General features: G+C 46.3%; 2 protein-coding genes across 10 annotated transcripts in view; one reads left to right on the plus strand and one right to left on the minus strand.

The window, feature by feature from the left end:
- The first annotated feature begins 1837 nt into the window (after positions 1–1837).
- Positions 1838–12426, plus strand: LOC122981449 (pyruvate dehydrogenase [acetyl-transferring]-phosphatase 1, mitochondrial-like). The gene is made up of 6 exons (XM_044350183.1): positions 1838–2118; positions 2757–2964; positions 7555–7977; positions 8354–8454; positions 9657–10216; positions 12027–12426. The coding sequence occupies exons 2-6, from the start codon at positions 2764–2766 to the stop codon at positions 12299–12301; spliced, it is 1560 nt and encodes a 519-aa protein (XP_044206118.1). The 5' UTR covers positions 1838–2118; positions 2757–2763; the 3' UTR covers positions 12302–12426.
- A 1127-nt stretch (positions 12427–13553) lies between these two features.
- Positions 13554–15000, minus strand: part of LOC122981450 (RNA-binding protein 39-like) — a 25126-nt gene continuing 23679 nt past the window's right edge. For 7 of the 9 annotated variants that reach the window (XM_044350186.1, XM_044350184.1, XM_044350190.1 and 4 more), the window contains one exon: positions 14661–14896. In XM_044350186.1, coding sequence (XP_044206121.1) covers positions 14748–14896 — 149 coding nt within the window. In that variant the 3' untranslated portion in view covers positions 14661–14747. Of the gene's footprint in view, positions 13933–14660; positions 14897–15000 lie in introns of those variants that run through there. The other 2 variants (XM_044350189.1, XM_044350187.1) reach the window with 1 other exon arrangement.

A 15000-nucleotide genomic window follows, 5' to 3' on the forward strand; every position in this document is an offset into this window, starting at 1 on the left:
GATGGAATTGCTTCCTTAAATTTATCTACAACACTATCAGAGACATCTAGTGAGGACATTTTTGTCTAATGGTGTGTAATCCAGTATAATCCATATTTTCCTGAAGAAGCTGAGACGCACTGAAACAGAGAAGAAGAAAAGAAGCTTTTTGGCTCATGAAGAAAATAGTTTCAAGAGTGTTTTTTGTAAGTGATTCATGATTCAGTCATTTTATTTTGTGAATGACTGGACAGGAAGGAGGATTTTCAGCAGCTTCTGGATTCAAAGCCAATCGATGCAGCGACCTCCAGTTTCATTGATCTCTAGATGTACCTGCCTGTAAATTCATTGATCTCTGTATCCACAACCTGTAGATTTGTTGCCTTCTGTTTACAGATAAATAACTATTTATATAATAAAATACATTTTACATTTTCAAAATATATTGAAGAGATGGAAACACGTCGACTCTGTTTGGTCTGCAGATGTTCTCTCCTGTTTGCAGGGTCGGCGTTCCCTGTCGGAGCATCTTCCTTGTTTTGGAAAAAAACATTCCTAAAACTCGTCTGTGTTAGTGGTGAGGAGAGAAATCTAACTGGGCAGGTCTTGATCTAACTGGGCAGGTCTTGATGTAACTGGGCAGGTCTTGATGTAACTGGGCAGGTCTTGATCTAACTGGGCAGGTCTTGATCTAGCTGGGCAGGTCTTGATCTAACTGGACAGGTCTTGATGTAACTGGGCAGGTCTTGATCTAACTGGGCAGGTCTTGATCTAGCTGGGCAGGTCTTGATGTAACTGGGCAGGTCTTGATCTAGCTGGGCAGGTCTTGATCTATCTGGGCAGGTCTTGATGTAACTGGGCAGGTCTTGATCTAGCTGGGCAGGTCTTGATCTAACTGGACAGGTCTTGATGTAACTGGGCAGGTCTTGATCTAACTGGGCGGGTCTTGATCTAGCTGGGCAGGTCTTGATGTAACTGGGCAGGTCTTGATCTAGCTGGGCAGGTCTTGATCTATCTGGGCAGGTCTTGATCTAACTGGGCGGGTCTTGATCTAACTGGGCAGGTCTTGATGTAACTGGGCGGGTCTTGATCTAACTGGGCAGGTCTTGATCTAACTGGGCAGGTCTTGATCTAACTGGGCAGGTCTTGATCTAACTGGGCAGGTCTTGATCTAACTGGGTGGGCTGCCCAGGTTGAGCCTATGAATGGAAACGCTGCAGTTCTTTATATCTCTGTAACTTAACACAAAACAGAAGAAACGCTGATGGTCGGCGTCTCCGGTTTCTCTACAACGTGTATTTAACGAGCTGCTCAAACCATTAAAAGAACGATGATGTGTGGAAACAAATCACCAACATTGTTGGTTCATCGGTACGGTGGCTACATCAGAAAACAGCTGTCCAATCAGAGCGTAAGGTGAATTTAATGACCTCTGAAGTCAAAAACTATTGATTAGCTTCTAGATTCGCAACGTCTGGATTTCAAGCTGCGTGTGCTGTGAAACTGGAAACCAGCAGTGGGAGATGGGGAGTCAACAGAGAGTCAACAGTTACGAAAGGAAAGAAGACATTTAAACCCTCAACTCTTTAAACACTTTCACTTCAGCACCAAACAGCATTTAAACTTAGTTTTTATTTGAACTCCTTTAATCTCAGTTTGATGCTTTCAGTGTTTCATGTGTTTCTACAGCAGTTTGATTCTGTCTCTGATGTAAAACTTAATGAAAATAAGGATGAAACTTATATGAAAAAAGGTTTTTCACAAACACTGAACCCAGTCACAAGGAGGGGGCGGGGCCTCACAGTGAGGGGCGGGGCCTCAGCGAGCAGCAGGAGGTACAGAGATTACTGATTACCGAGATATGGAAACTGTCAAAGGTCACAGAGGACAACACGGCGGTCGAAACAAAGACAGTCTGAGAAAATACCAACAACCAGCTGCACGAGCCAGAAGCTGGACAGGTGGAAGAAAGAAAGAAAGAAAGAAAGAAAGAAAGAAAGGAAGGAAGGAAGGAAGGAAGGAAGGAAGGAAGGAAGGAAGGAAGGAAGGTCCTGACCTCTGTGAAACAAACTGAAGTGACACGTTTACCGGAGCTGAGGAGGAAGAGTTAACCAGGAACTAAACACACACAAACACCCGGTGAGTTTCAGCTTCTGTTCAACATCTCAGAATCTTTACTGCTGCTGTTTGTAAAGAACATTTAACAGGTGACACACAGGTAAACACTCCCAGTAACACTGTAAACAAAACAAAAACAAGTCATATTCCAGCAGCAGCTGATAAAATACCGTAAATAACAGAAAAGATCCACCTCATAAAAATACATACTGTCATTTTCTGTAATTAAAATATAGTTTGTAGCTTTAATTTTACATGAAATGTTGTGCATTTTTGGCCTTTTAATGATAAATAGGGATATTTCCACCTATGACAACAATTACATTTCCTATAAAAATGTAGTGACACTACTGTAATACAAATACTGTCAAAATACTGATGTAAAACAGGTAGTCAGGTCTGTAATTGCATCATTCTACTTTAAGATTATATCGAGTGTAATATGAGTTTTTTTGTGTAATTTTACTTGAAAATCTAGTGTATTTAATAGATTATGTTAAAAAAGTACACTAATCTATTTATTACCTTTAAAAATCGTCTATAAATTGACAGTTATAAATGTTTCATGTTATTTTACATTAGACAAATTCACAGAATATTTTTGCAATTTTATTGACATTTTCATGTATTTTTGAACTAAAATAAACATCTGTAAACAGTGCAGCCATGCTGGGACGAACTGGAACCTTCAGTGGACGTTGCAGGTTCGAGCTCCAGCAGTGCCGCTCTCTCTCGTCCCCCCCGTCCCCCCCCTCTCACCCTGAGCTCCATGGACTCCATTACCCAGCAGCCAGCGGGAGCAGGAAGTACAGGATGGGGCAGGAGGCGGGACAGATCAGCTCAGCTCAGATCAACCGCATCTTAAAGGTGAGAAAGATCCACCGTGCAAAGCACAGCGAGGCGGGACTGTGTGTGCAGACGGGCTGATTGAATATAGATCAGCAGGTGTGGTGATTATTAAGTAATATCTCAGCCAATCATATCACTGCTTTCATAGCTCTGAGACAGCTGAGCCAATCACAGTGAAACGCGATAACGACAGAGTCACCACATGAACACTCATCACCACAATCTGCAGCCAAACACAGATGGAGTAGTGTTTTCACCACTGAGATACTGCTGCGCTCCGATCAGACGCAGCAGATTGATCATCTTATTAGTTGAGTGAAACTTGGAGGAGCAGCTGAGATTGTCACTAAAATGAGAAAAGCTGGTCCCCCTTAAAAGTCAGTCCACCTTAAGTGAGCCTGGTCAGATTGTCACGCGTGTGCGGTGCAGGTTGCACAACAGCCAGCAGCAGATTTACAGAAAGATTCGCCCGTTTGTCAGAAGTTCCTGCACAAAAAATGATGATTGTGTTGAAGGTGTTTCAGTGATAACTGTTGAGAAGCTGAACTTCCCCTGACCTGACAGTGGTCCACCATGGTAACAGCAAACCTGCAGTCAGCAGGACCAGTCTGGGCCAACTTTAGCCAGGGTCCATCAGGCCAAGGGACTGGTGTTAATGGTGCAGAGGCTTGTTGTCATTCAGCTGACAGGACACACAGGTGAAAACGACAGACTGTACCAGTGCATCAATCTTAGTTCACCAGTACAAGTCTCTGAGTCTCTGATTTGTCTGCTGGCTCTCATGTGCTGGATGTGCCCAGATGTAGCTTTACTGGCACCACTACTCTGTGACTCCCAGTCAGAATAAGTGACTCATGCATGGACAGTTCATTGCTAACTGGGTAGTGAGGCCACCCTTTGGTCATGTAGGTAATTTCTAGACTGTTAGTGGTGTCATTAAGCCAGGGCTTCTAGGTTTAGGTTTTTTTGATTTAAGGGGGCCAATGGAGTCAAGAATAGAAAGGCAGGTTGTGTTAAATAAGGAAATAAGATCTTCTGTGCTAAGATGAGGAGGAGAAGCCTCGATAGTGCAGGTATTGAGGGCAGCTATGAGGGCATCGGAGAACTTATTGGCAGTTGAAGAGTTAATGAAGCGAGAGCAGCGAGCAGCGAGATGAGGTTTAGCTGGAGAAGAAGGCAGAGAGGTTTCAAATAAAACTGCACTACGATCTGATAGACAAGCATCAATCATTTCCATGTTGTGACATTGAAACCAGGTGGAGCGTGCGAGTAGAGCCAGTAATGGACAGTAGATGGACAACAAACATGGATACTGAAATCACCAAGAATCAGGACAAAGTTGGGCATGATGTTGGAAAGACAGGCAGCAAATTGTGGGATGAAGTCTTTATGTGTTCTTGGTGGATGATTGACGAGTGCAGTTAAGAAGGGATTCGTCAGGCTAACTTTAATTAATTGCACCTCAAAGCTGGAGAAATGATCCGGATTCAACAGGCGGCCATTAAAATGTTTTTTGAACACAACAGCAAGACCTGAACCTCATCCGGAGGATCCAAGTGTTCTAAAGAAGGAACAGACGAAGCTCATCAACATCAAGCCAAGTTTCTTCTGGTTTTGGTTTTGCTGCAATTAATTCTAGCAGTATGTAGGTAGATCCTGCAGCGCCATGGACATCATCCTCTGAAACACTGAGGGTGCTGAAGCTAGCCCACAGCTAGCTCACTGTATCTGATAGTCAGCGTCTGCTAGGTTAATGGTTGAGAACATGGTTGCTCCTCCATGTGTGGAACGAGGTAGCAGTCGGTCAAACACATCCGTGTTCTCGCCGACTCCTTCCATCGAGTCACATCGACTGGTGACACGTAGATCTTTGATGATGTTGGCGTCTAGTAGGAGTTTGAACTCTGCAGGCAGCTTTCACATCATCTCTCACTTTGGCTGTAAGTTTTTCAAACAGCCAAGGCGGGTAGAGGTGGAGCTGTAGGTGGAGGTGGAGCTGTAGGTAGAGGTAGAGGTGGAGCTGTAGGTGGAGGTGAAGCTGTAGGTGGAGCTGTAGGTGGAGGTGGAGCTGTAGGTAGAGGTGGAGCTGTAGGTGGAGGTGGAGCTGTAGGTAGAGGTGGAGCTGTAGGTAGAGGTGGAGCTGTATGTAGAGGTGGAGCTGTAGGTAGAGGTAGAGGTGGAGCTGTAGGTAGAGGTGGAGCTGAAGGTAGAGGTGGAGCTGTAGGTGGAGGTGGAGCTGTAGGTAGAGGTGGAGCTGTAGGTGGAGGTGGAGCTGTAGGTAGAGGTGGAGCTGTAGGTAGAGGTAGAGGTGGAGCTGTAGGTAGAGGTGGAGCTGTAGGTAGAGGTAGAGGTGGAGCTGTAGGTAGAGGTGGAGCTGTAGGTGGAGGTGGAGGTGGAGCTGTAGGTAGAGGTGGAGCTGTAGGTGGAGGTGGAGCTGTAGGTAGAGGTGGAGCTGTATGTAGAGGTAGAGGTGGAGCTGTAGGTAGAGGTGGAGCTGTAGGTAGAGGTAGAGGTGGAGCTGTAGGTAGAGGTGGAGCTGTAGGTAGAGGTGGAGCTGTAGGTAGAGGTAGAGGTGGAGCTGTAGGTAGAGGTGGAGCTGTAGGTAGAGGTAGAGGTGGAGCTGTAGGTAGAGGTGGAGCTGTAGGTGGAGGTGGAGGTGGAGCTGTAGGTAGAGGTGGAGCTGTAGGTGGAGGTGGAGCTGTAGGTAGAGGTGGAGCTGTAGTCGTGGGTGGAGGTGGAGCTGCAGCAGTAGTGAACTCGTCTCCACAGTGTAAAAAGAGGCAGAACTTCCATCATGTTCTCATTAATGTGAGCAGGCAGCAATGAAACTGAAGATCCAGCATCTACTGTCGTCTCGGATGGTTGCGTATTAGTGATGTGCACATTATTTCCTTATTATTGATTCAGGGCAGGCAGCGCCTCAGTTAGTGGTATCTAATGATCATTTCTTCATAATCATCATTTTATGAATTTTATTTATTTATTTTATAATCTCCTTCTGCCAGTCAGCCTCTACCTGCTGGATGCTGAGACTACCTGGTTGAACTGCAGTCATGTGACATCGACTCCTCAGTCTAGTGCACCTGTTGTCTGTTACAGACATGAGTGTGTTTATGACCATCTGCATCATGAGTGAGTTAACCCGTTAGCTTGTTACATGTAGTGATGCTATTAGCTTTTAAAGACCAGTAACGTCTGGAGGTTGCTGCTCGGCTAGCACTTAGCGCAGATAGCTTAACGGCGGTGGTCAGCATGGATGTTTCTTACTAAACGTCTGTAAAGAAACTTCTGAGATTTCTTTTTAAACATATTATACGTGCTGCGAGGACGGAAGAGTCAACAGACGCGGCGCCTCTTTAAACCTTTCTAGTCTGATGCTGCTGCGCATGTTGTTGATTTATAGCTGAACTGATGTAGAAAATATTTGATCCGTCAAAGCGTGATATGAACGCTGCTGTTAACTGAACATACGACACAATAACAGCCTCATGTGTTTGATCTGAGCAGCGTTTCTGTGTTGTAGAAAGAAACTTTCCAGGTGTTACAACTGTGACGTCCACGTGACACACACACACACACACACACACACACCTACACACACACACACACACACAGACACACACACACACACACAGACACACACACACACACACACACACCTACACACACACACACCTACACACACACACACACACACACACACACACACACACACACACACACACACACACACACACACCTACACACACACACACACACCTACACACATACACACACACCTACACACACACACACACACCTACACACATACACACACACCTACACACACACACACACACACCTACACACATACACACACACCTACACACACACACACACACACACACACCTACACACACACACCTACACACACACACACACACACACACACACACACACACACACCTACACACACACCTACACACACACACACACACACACCTACACACACACCTACACACACACACCTACACACACACATACACACACCTACACACATACACACACACACACACACACACCTACACACACACACACACACCTACACACACACACACACCTACACACACACACACACCTACACACATACACACACACACACACCTACACACCTACACACACACACACACCTACACACACACACACACCTACACACATACACACACACACACCTACCTACACACACACCTACACACACACCTACACACATACACACACACACACCTACACACACACACACACACAGACACACACACACACACACACACACACACACCTACACACACACACACCTACACACACACACACACACACCTACACACACACCTACACTCACACACACACACACACACCTACACACACACACACACACACCTACACACACACACACACACACCTACACACACACACACACCTACACACACACACACACACACACACACCTACACACACACACACACACCTACACACACACACACACCTACACACACACCTACACACACACACACACCTACACACACGCACGAGGAGCCTGTGATTGGTGGATGACTGTCTGTCTTCTGTTGCCAGGCCAACGAGTACAGTCACACCTTCCCCAGAGGCCCCGCCTCCCACGGTGTCCTTGGTTTCCATAGCAACGTGTTGCCGTCCAACCACCCCGGTGAGGACCGTCGCAGCAGCGCCACCTGCCTGCCGGGCCGTGGCGGCGTGCTGTTCGGCGTGTTTGACGGGCACGCGGGCGCAGCGTGCGCGCACGCCGTCAGCCAGAGGCTGTTCTACTACATCGCGGTAGCGGCGCTGCCGCTCCGGACGCTGGCGGAGCTGGAGCGGGCGGTGGAGGAGGAACGGGCCGTACCGCCGCTACTGGAGTGGCACAAACATCCCCAAGACCACAGCTGCCCCGACGGAGGAGCGACCTCCTTCCACAGCCTCCGAAACTACTGGCAGGAGAGGCTGGAGGGGGAGGATGAGGAGGACGAGGAAGATGACCAGGTAACCTCATCAAAGAGAGAAACAAAACTAGAAAACTAGACGTCAGAGATCAGTGTGACATCTCTGGTGCCTGCAACCTCATATTAATACATATATATAGAACTGTGCAGGATCCAAAACAAAAGTGTACGTGTGCACTAAGAAATAGATTATATAGATATAAAGAATATTAGATTATTCCCTTTATAAAGAATATTAGATTATTGCCTTTATAAAGAATATTAGATTATTGCCTTTATAAAGAATATTAGATTATTGCCTTTATAAACCACAGTCAGCAGTGAGAGGAGGTTCCCTTCAGACAGGAAATGAATGTAGCTTTACAACTTTCTCATGTTGAGATGTCGTTATCTTTCTGCTCTCTGATTGGCTGCAGGATGGCGGCAGGTTGAGTTCAGCGCTGGTCAACGCTTTCCGTCGCCTCGACTACGACCTGTCTGTGGAGGCCCAGGTCCACCTGTCCGCATCCTCATCCAGGTCCCTGCGCTGTAGTCTCCATTAAAACTGCTTTACTGTGTTTTATGTCGTCATGTCTCATTTACACGCCAGATGTTTGGATTCAACGTCTGGCTGAAGCCAAAACACATAAACACACAGTTCCAGCTGCGTAGGCGGCGCTACAACCAGAAACAACCGAGGAAACAGACCTTTTGTTTGGGTTCACGTCAGTTCATGAAGCTCCAGCTGATTCGTCCGAACACACCCACCTGCAGTCATGAGCACTGAAAGGACGAGTTCCCAGTGTTCCCAGTGTTCCCAGTGTGTTAAACCAGCAGTCAGGTGTCTGTAATCATTCCTCCTGTTCATACTGGATATTAAAGATCCTTCAAATGTGTTTTCAATGGAAGTGATGGAGGATAAAATCCACAGTGTGTCCACACAGTCATTTAAAGTCTGTGTGAAGCTTCTATTCAGCTTCAGCAGTCTGAGTTAGTCATATCAAGTGGATATCTGACACATTTACAGTCTTTTTAGCATCAAATTCCCTCTTTGTGTTTCCTCGGACAGTGTTTCCCTGTTGAGCTGCAGGTGGAAGTATAGTAACAAAAAGAGGAACTTTGACACTAAAAAGACTGTAACGTTGAAAGATATCTACTTGATTTGACTCATTTGGACGCTGAAGCTTCATATTAGCTTCAGACTGTGGATTTAAACTGTGAGGTCATTATGAAGGATCTTCTACTGGTCAGTATGATTACAGCAAGAAACACACTGACTGTTGGTTTAACATTGTGAACTTGTCCTTTAATGTGCACGTTCACACACCACCAGGTAGCATCTGAAATACACTAACACACACACACACACACACACACACACACACACACACACACACACCAGTCCAGCAGGCAGCAGTGTTGCTTCTATCAGCTGGTTTTAAGACCAACAATCAACAGACAAGAAGCAGTTTGAGGTTTATAAGTTGGATTTAGTGTGAATATTATTATTAATATTATTATTAATATTATTATTAATATCTAAACACTAAGTTATCAGATAATATTAATATTAATATTAAATGAATCTGCTCCTGATAAAACTAACAGGACGAATATTAAACATCAGATATTTATGATTTCATGCTTTCTGTTTCTCGGCTGCTGGATGTGTTTTTCCCGTCATGTGACTGTAACAGACGCTAACGTCAGAAGATGTCCTCTTCATCTCTCTGTTCACAGACGGGTGTCCCTCCCCGGGGAGGCGTCCTCCCCCCTGCGGGTGGCGCTGTCCGGCTGCACGGCCTGCGTCGCCCACGTCTCCAACGGCGTCCTGCACGTGGCCAACCTGGGGGACAGCCGGGCCGTGCTGGGCGTCCAGGATCCGGACGGGCGCTGGTCGGCGGTCAGCCTCACCAACGACCACAACGCACAGAACCCCGACGAGCTGCAAAGGATTCTGGGAGAGCACCCGCCGTCGGAGCGCAGGACGGCGGTCCGCCACGACCGCCTGCTGGGTCTGCTGCTGCCGTTCAGGGCGTTCGGCGACGTCCGCTTCAAATGGAGCGCAGACATGCTGAGTCAAATCTACGAAACCCGACCGGACGTCCTGTCTGTGGTCAACGAGGCGGCCCGCACGCTCCCACCGCACTACCTGACCCCGCCGTACCTGAGCGCCCGGCCGGAGGTCACCCGACACCACATCACACCCTCTGACAAGTTCCTGGTCCTGGCGACCGACGGACTCTGGGAGCTGATGCACCGGCAGACGGTCGTCCAGCTGGTTGGAGAACAACTGACAGGTCAGTGATGATCATGCAGACCGAGACGCGGCGCCGGCGGTCGGTAACAATTACAGACCGTCTGTTGACGTCTGAGTCCACTGCACATAATACAGGAAGTGCAGTTTAATGTGTCAACACTGAAAGGAGCGGAGGCGGCAGCTGAAGTGTTGAAGAGCAGTTTAAATCAGCTGAAAGGTTTAGCTCTAAAAGACGGAGTCAAAGCAGTCGAAGCGTAAACAGTGAAAGCAGTCGAAGCGTAAACAACGAAAGCAGTCGAAGCGTAAACGATGAAAGCAGTCGAAGCGTAAACAACGAAAGCAGTCGAAGCCTAAACCGTGAAAGCAGTCGAAGCGTAAACGATGAAAGCAGTCGAAGCGTAAACAACGAAAGCAGTCGAAGCGTAAACAACGAAAGCAGTCGAAGCCTAAACCGTGAAAGCAGTCGAAGCCTAAACCGTGAAAGCAGTCGAAGCGTAAACGATGAAAGCAGTCGAAGCGTAAACGGTGAAAGCAGTCGAAGCGTAAACGATGAAAGCAGTCGAAGCCTAAACCGTGAAAGCAGTCGAAGCGTAAACGATGAAAGCAGTCGAAGCGTAAACAACGAAAGCAGTCGAAGCGTAAACAACGAAAGCAGTCGAAGCCTAAACCGTGAAAGCAGTCGAAGCCTAAACCGTGAAAGCAGTCGAAGCGTAAACGATGAAAGCAGTCGAAGCGTAAACGGTGAAAGCAGTCGAAGCGTAAACAGTGAAAGCAGTCGAAGCGTAAACAGTGAAAGCAGTCGAAGCGTAAACGATGAAAGCAGTCGAAGCGTAAACAGTGAAAGCAGTCGAAGCGTAAACAGTGAAAGCAGTCGAAGCGTAAACGGTGAAAGCAGTCGAAGCGTAAACGGTGAAAGCAGTCGAAGCGTAAACCGTGAAAGCAGTCGAAGCGTAAACCGTGAAAGCAGTCGAAGCGTAAACGGTGAAAGCAGTCGAAGCGTAAACAGTGAAAGCAGTCGAAGCGTAAACAGTGAAAGCAGTCGAAGCGTAAACGACGAAAGCAGTCGAAGCGTAAACGACGAAAGCAGTCGAAGCGTAAACGACGAAAGCAGTCGAAGCGTAAACCGTGAAAGCAGTCGAAGCGTAAACCGTGAAAGCAGTCGAAGCGTAAACGGTGAAAGCAGTCGAAGCGTAAACGGTGAAAGCAGTCGAAGCGTAAACGGTGAAAGCAGTCGAAGCGTAAACGGTGAAAGCAGTCGAAGCGTAAACCGTGAAAGCAGTCGAAGCGTAAACAGTGAAAGCAGTCGAAGCGTAAACAGTGAAAGCAGTCGAAGCGTAAACGATGAAAGCAGTCGAAGTGTAAATCGTGAAAGCAGTCGAAGTGTAAACCGTGAAAGCAGTCGAAGCGTAAACGACGAAAGCAGTCGAAGTGTAAATCGTGAAAGCAGTTGAAGGCTTTTGGGGTTGGTAGGACAGTGAAAAGCTGAACTGACTTCCTTATTTTGAGTTTTGTTTGGAATTCCAGGAAAACTCGAGGCGGATTATTTTTGTTTGAAACTGAACTGTATTGAGAAACAGGAAAAACCCGGAACGGAGCACTATCTTTGTTTATGGACCTGGGCTGATTTGTTGAAGAGTTTTGTTGTTTTGTGTGAGTGCTCTAATATCATTTTGTGTGTTTGGCCTTATTAACTTTATTGAAGTGTTCATTTTGTGTTTGTTTATACGATACCAAAAGGTCTTTTGAAAGCATATTTTTAGGGTCATGAGTTCATCATGTATCCTTTGTGGGGTTGAAGGTAATTCAAACTGTCCAAACCGCTACAATTAACATAATTTGTTGCTGTACAGGTCTTCAGCAGCAGAGACCCATAATTCCCGGCGTGGGAGTGACGCTGGGCGGCCTGCAGCGCCTCCTGCTGGAGAGGAAGGGGCGGGTTCTGTCAGTGCTGGAGGACCTGAACGCCGCCACCCACCTGCTTCGCCACGCCCTGGGGGACGACGGGTACGGAGCGGTGGCGCTGAACCGCCTGACCAAGATGCTGAGCCTGCCGGCAGACCTGGCCAGGAGGTACCGCGATGACATCACCGTCACCGTCGTCCACCTGAACGAGCCCGACCTTTGATCCGATCACCTGCAGGTCACCTGGTCGTTAACCAGCCGGCTGACGAATCACTTGTTGTTGTTTTTACTCCGTCTGTTGCTCTTTGTCTCCTGAGTTTTAAATAAAAATAAACGTCATAAAATACATGAAGCTGTTTTTTTCTTTCTAGAGTTGAACTGTGACATCAGAGCTCACCTGTCTGTCTCCGTTAATAAACGATGAGCGACACACAATGAATAAAGTTCACATTTTAACGAGTCTTACAGTAACGACCACAGTGATGTCACTTCCTGCCGACCTGATGTCCTCCTGCATTTTCACCAAACGTCACAATTGGACGAGCTGATTAACATCTTCAGACTTTACCTGAGCTGAGTCATGTTGGTTTTATCAGGACAGAGCTCATCAATAACGGAGGAAGTTTGATCATTAAAAGTATTGATACGAACTATTCAGGACTCACTGACGCTGTTAAGAACACGATGCAAATATTACAACTTAGCTAAAACGTCGACTAATATTAATATTTTGTTGTTTAAGTTGAGTCCTTATTGATATTTTAAAACATTTCAGCTGCATTTTGTGAATGAAAGATAAACACAAACAACCTGAAGGTCGTCTGGTTCAACCCGTCGTAGAAAAGCTGCAATATTTTCAGAAAGAAGTTGAAATATTCACATTATAAGAAATGAAGATGATCGACCTCCAGTCTGAAACTTTACTGCAATATTTGTAATTTAAGTTCTAAATCATGTTTGTGTCTCTTCCTGCTTCTTTTTCATATCTTTTAGAAAAACATCCTCCTCACATGTTTCTGTGTATTTAAAAGAATTTCAGGATAAACATCACTAGATGACATCAGTCGGACGTTTTACCACCTGAGAAATATTTCAGGTCTGAATGTTTCTTCCTCCTGATGCAAAGAAAATCATCTACATAATAATAAATATTTTAGCATCTTCACACTGACGTTAGAATCCATTTTAATTATTATTGTGAACATTTAGCACCATCGACTGGTTCTGTCTTTCTGCTTCAAGCTGAAATACAACATGCATGAGATGAAGAAGCATCGACTGGAAACTCTCCAGTAAAGAACCTTGAACATCATGTTGGCTGTAAACTCTTCTTCACTCTGTAATTAAAGTGACAGAACGTCAGGTATGTGCAGAACACACCTGGACACCTGCTGTCGGCTGTAAACAGGATTATAACTGATGAAAGGCTTTTATTTTGACACTTCCTGTCAGCAGAAGAAGACGCAGCAACTCTGTTTGACTTCAAAATAAAATTTAATCAAATCTTAGAAAACAGTTAAATAACGACCAATCAGCTGACTCCATCTTCAGCCGGCCTCGCAGCTCACGGAGCTCAATCATTGGACAATATAACAGAGGCGGGGCTGGCGGGACGCCACGCCCACAAATGCTAATGAAATCAACAGCTGGAACCAGTAAGTAAACATTTGTGTCAACCAATAAGAGAGGAGGATATAAAAGGGGGTGGGGTATAATGTCCAGTGTCCAATCAGAGGCAGCGTCGGATGAGTCACCGGCGCGGGGGCGGGGCCAGCAGCTGTGTGGCGGTGGCGGACTCTGGGAACAGCTGGTGGTAGGCGGGCAGAGGGACGAACGCCGCCGTGATCACTTTACCTGAAAGAACAGGTGACACATCGGAGCTCTGATTTAAACCAGGAAAGATGTTCTGAAACCGCCACAAACGCCACAAACGCCATAAACATCAGATCAGCCGTCGTTAACGAGTTAAACGAGCTGATGAAACATGGTGTCTACATTAGAAGCTACAGACTGGCTGAATGATGATGTTCTGCAGGTTCTTCAGAGGAGAGAATATGTGAAATACAGGAAAAACGAGAATGATCAGAGTTGGAATGAAGCGAGAAGATAAACGGACAACAACAACAACAACAACAACAACAAGCCGTGTTTTACTGAGACGACTGTAGAACGCAGGAACGACTCTCCAGCAGCAACAACAAAAACCAGTAACATCGTTTAAACACTGAGAGCCGGCAGACAATCCCAGCAGGCTCCACCAGCAGGACGACTCTCAGCAGGCGTTCAGGCCGATGGCGTCTCGTTATAATATTATGGGCTGGATTCTTAAGAGACTCCAGTAAACTAGATCACTGTAACTTTACGCCTGTTTCTATATGGTGAACTCTGTCTCAGATTATTGATCTGACTGATAACTTCCTGTCGTCACTCAATGTCCGATATGAAGCTTCAGTCTGGTTTCTGACTCCGCCCACACGTCTTCACGTATTTAACTACATGAGAGACAAAGAATCTACAGACGGCTGATCGTGTTATTTTATTGTCTAAACTGACAGCTGTTGGTTTTAATGATGAGTCTCATCTGACAGACAGGAAGTAGGCGGTAGATGTTGGTCGGTCACGTCTTTATATGCAGATGACTGGTTTCCTGTGAAGAGTCCAGTTAAATGTCAAACAGAAGCCATATTGTTTGGGTCAAAGATCAGATTGAAGAGGTTCCCTGGTTTTAATGTTGTCGGTGTCGCTGTGCAGGAGTCCGGCGGCGAGCTGGACGACCACGTCAGCAGCAAAACGTCAGGACAGGAAAGCAGCGCTGGAGCTTTAGTCCAGCATTTTATCAACTAAACCTGCTGTTCACGGTACGAGAGTGAAACACAGACTTCAGATTCAAATCAATCAATCAATCAATCCATCAGTCACAGC

This window comes from Thunnus albacares, chromosome 4, assembly GCF_914725855.1.
Source record: "Thunnus albacares chromosome 4, fThuAlb1.1, whole genome shotgun sequence".
In the NCBI taxonomy this organism is placed as follows: Eukaryota; Metazoa; Chordata; class Actinopteri; order Scombriformes; family Scombridae; genus Thunnus; species Thunnus albacares.

Coding starts and splice junctions, on each gene's coding strand:
- LOC122981449 (XM_044350183.1), top strand. CDS start 2,764: ATGCTGGGACGAACTGGAACCTTCAGTGGACGTTGCAGGTTCGAGCTC. Junction 2,965..7,554: donor AGATCAACCGCATCTTAAAG/GTGAGAAAGATC, acceptor TTCTGTTGCCAG/GCCAACGAGTACAGTCACAC. Junction 8,455..9,656: donor CTGTCCGCATCCTCATCCAG/GTCCCTGCGCTG, acceptor CTCTGTTCACAG/ACGGGTGTCCCTCCCCGGGG.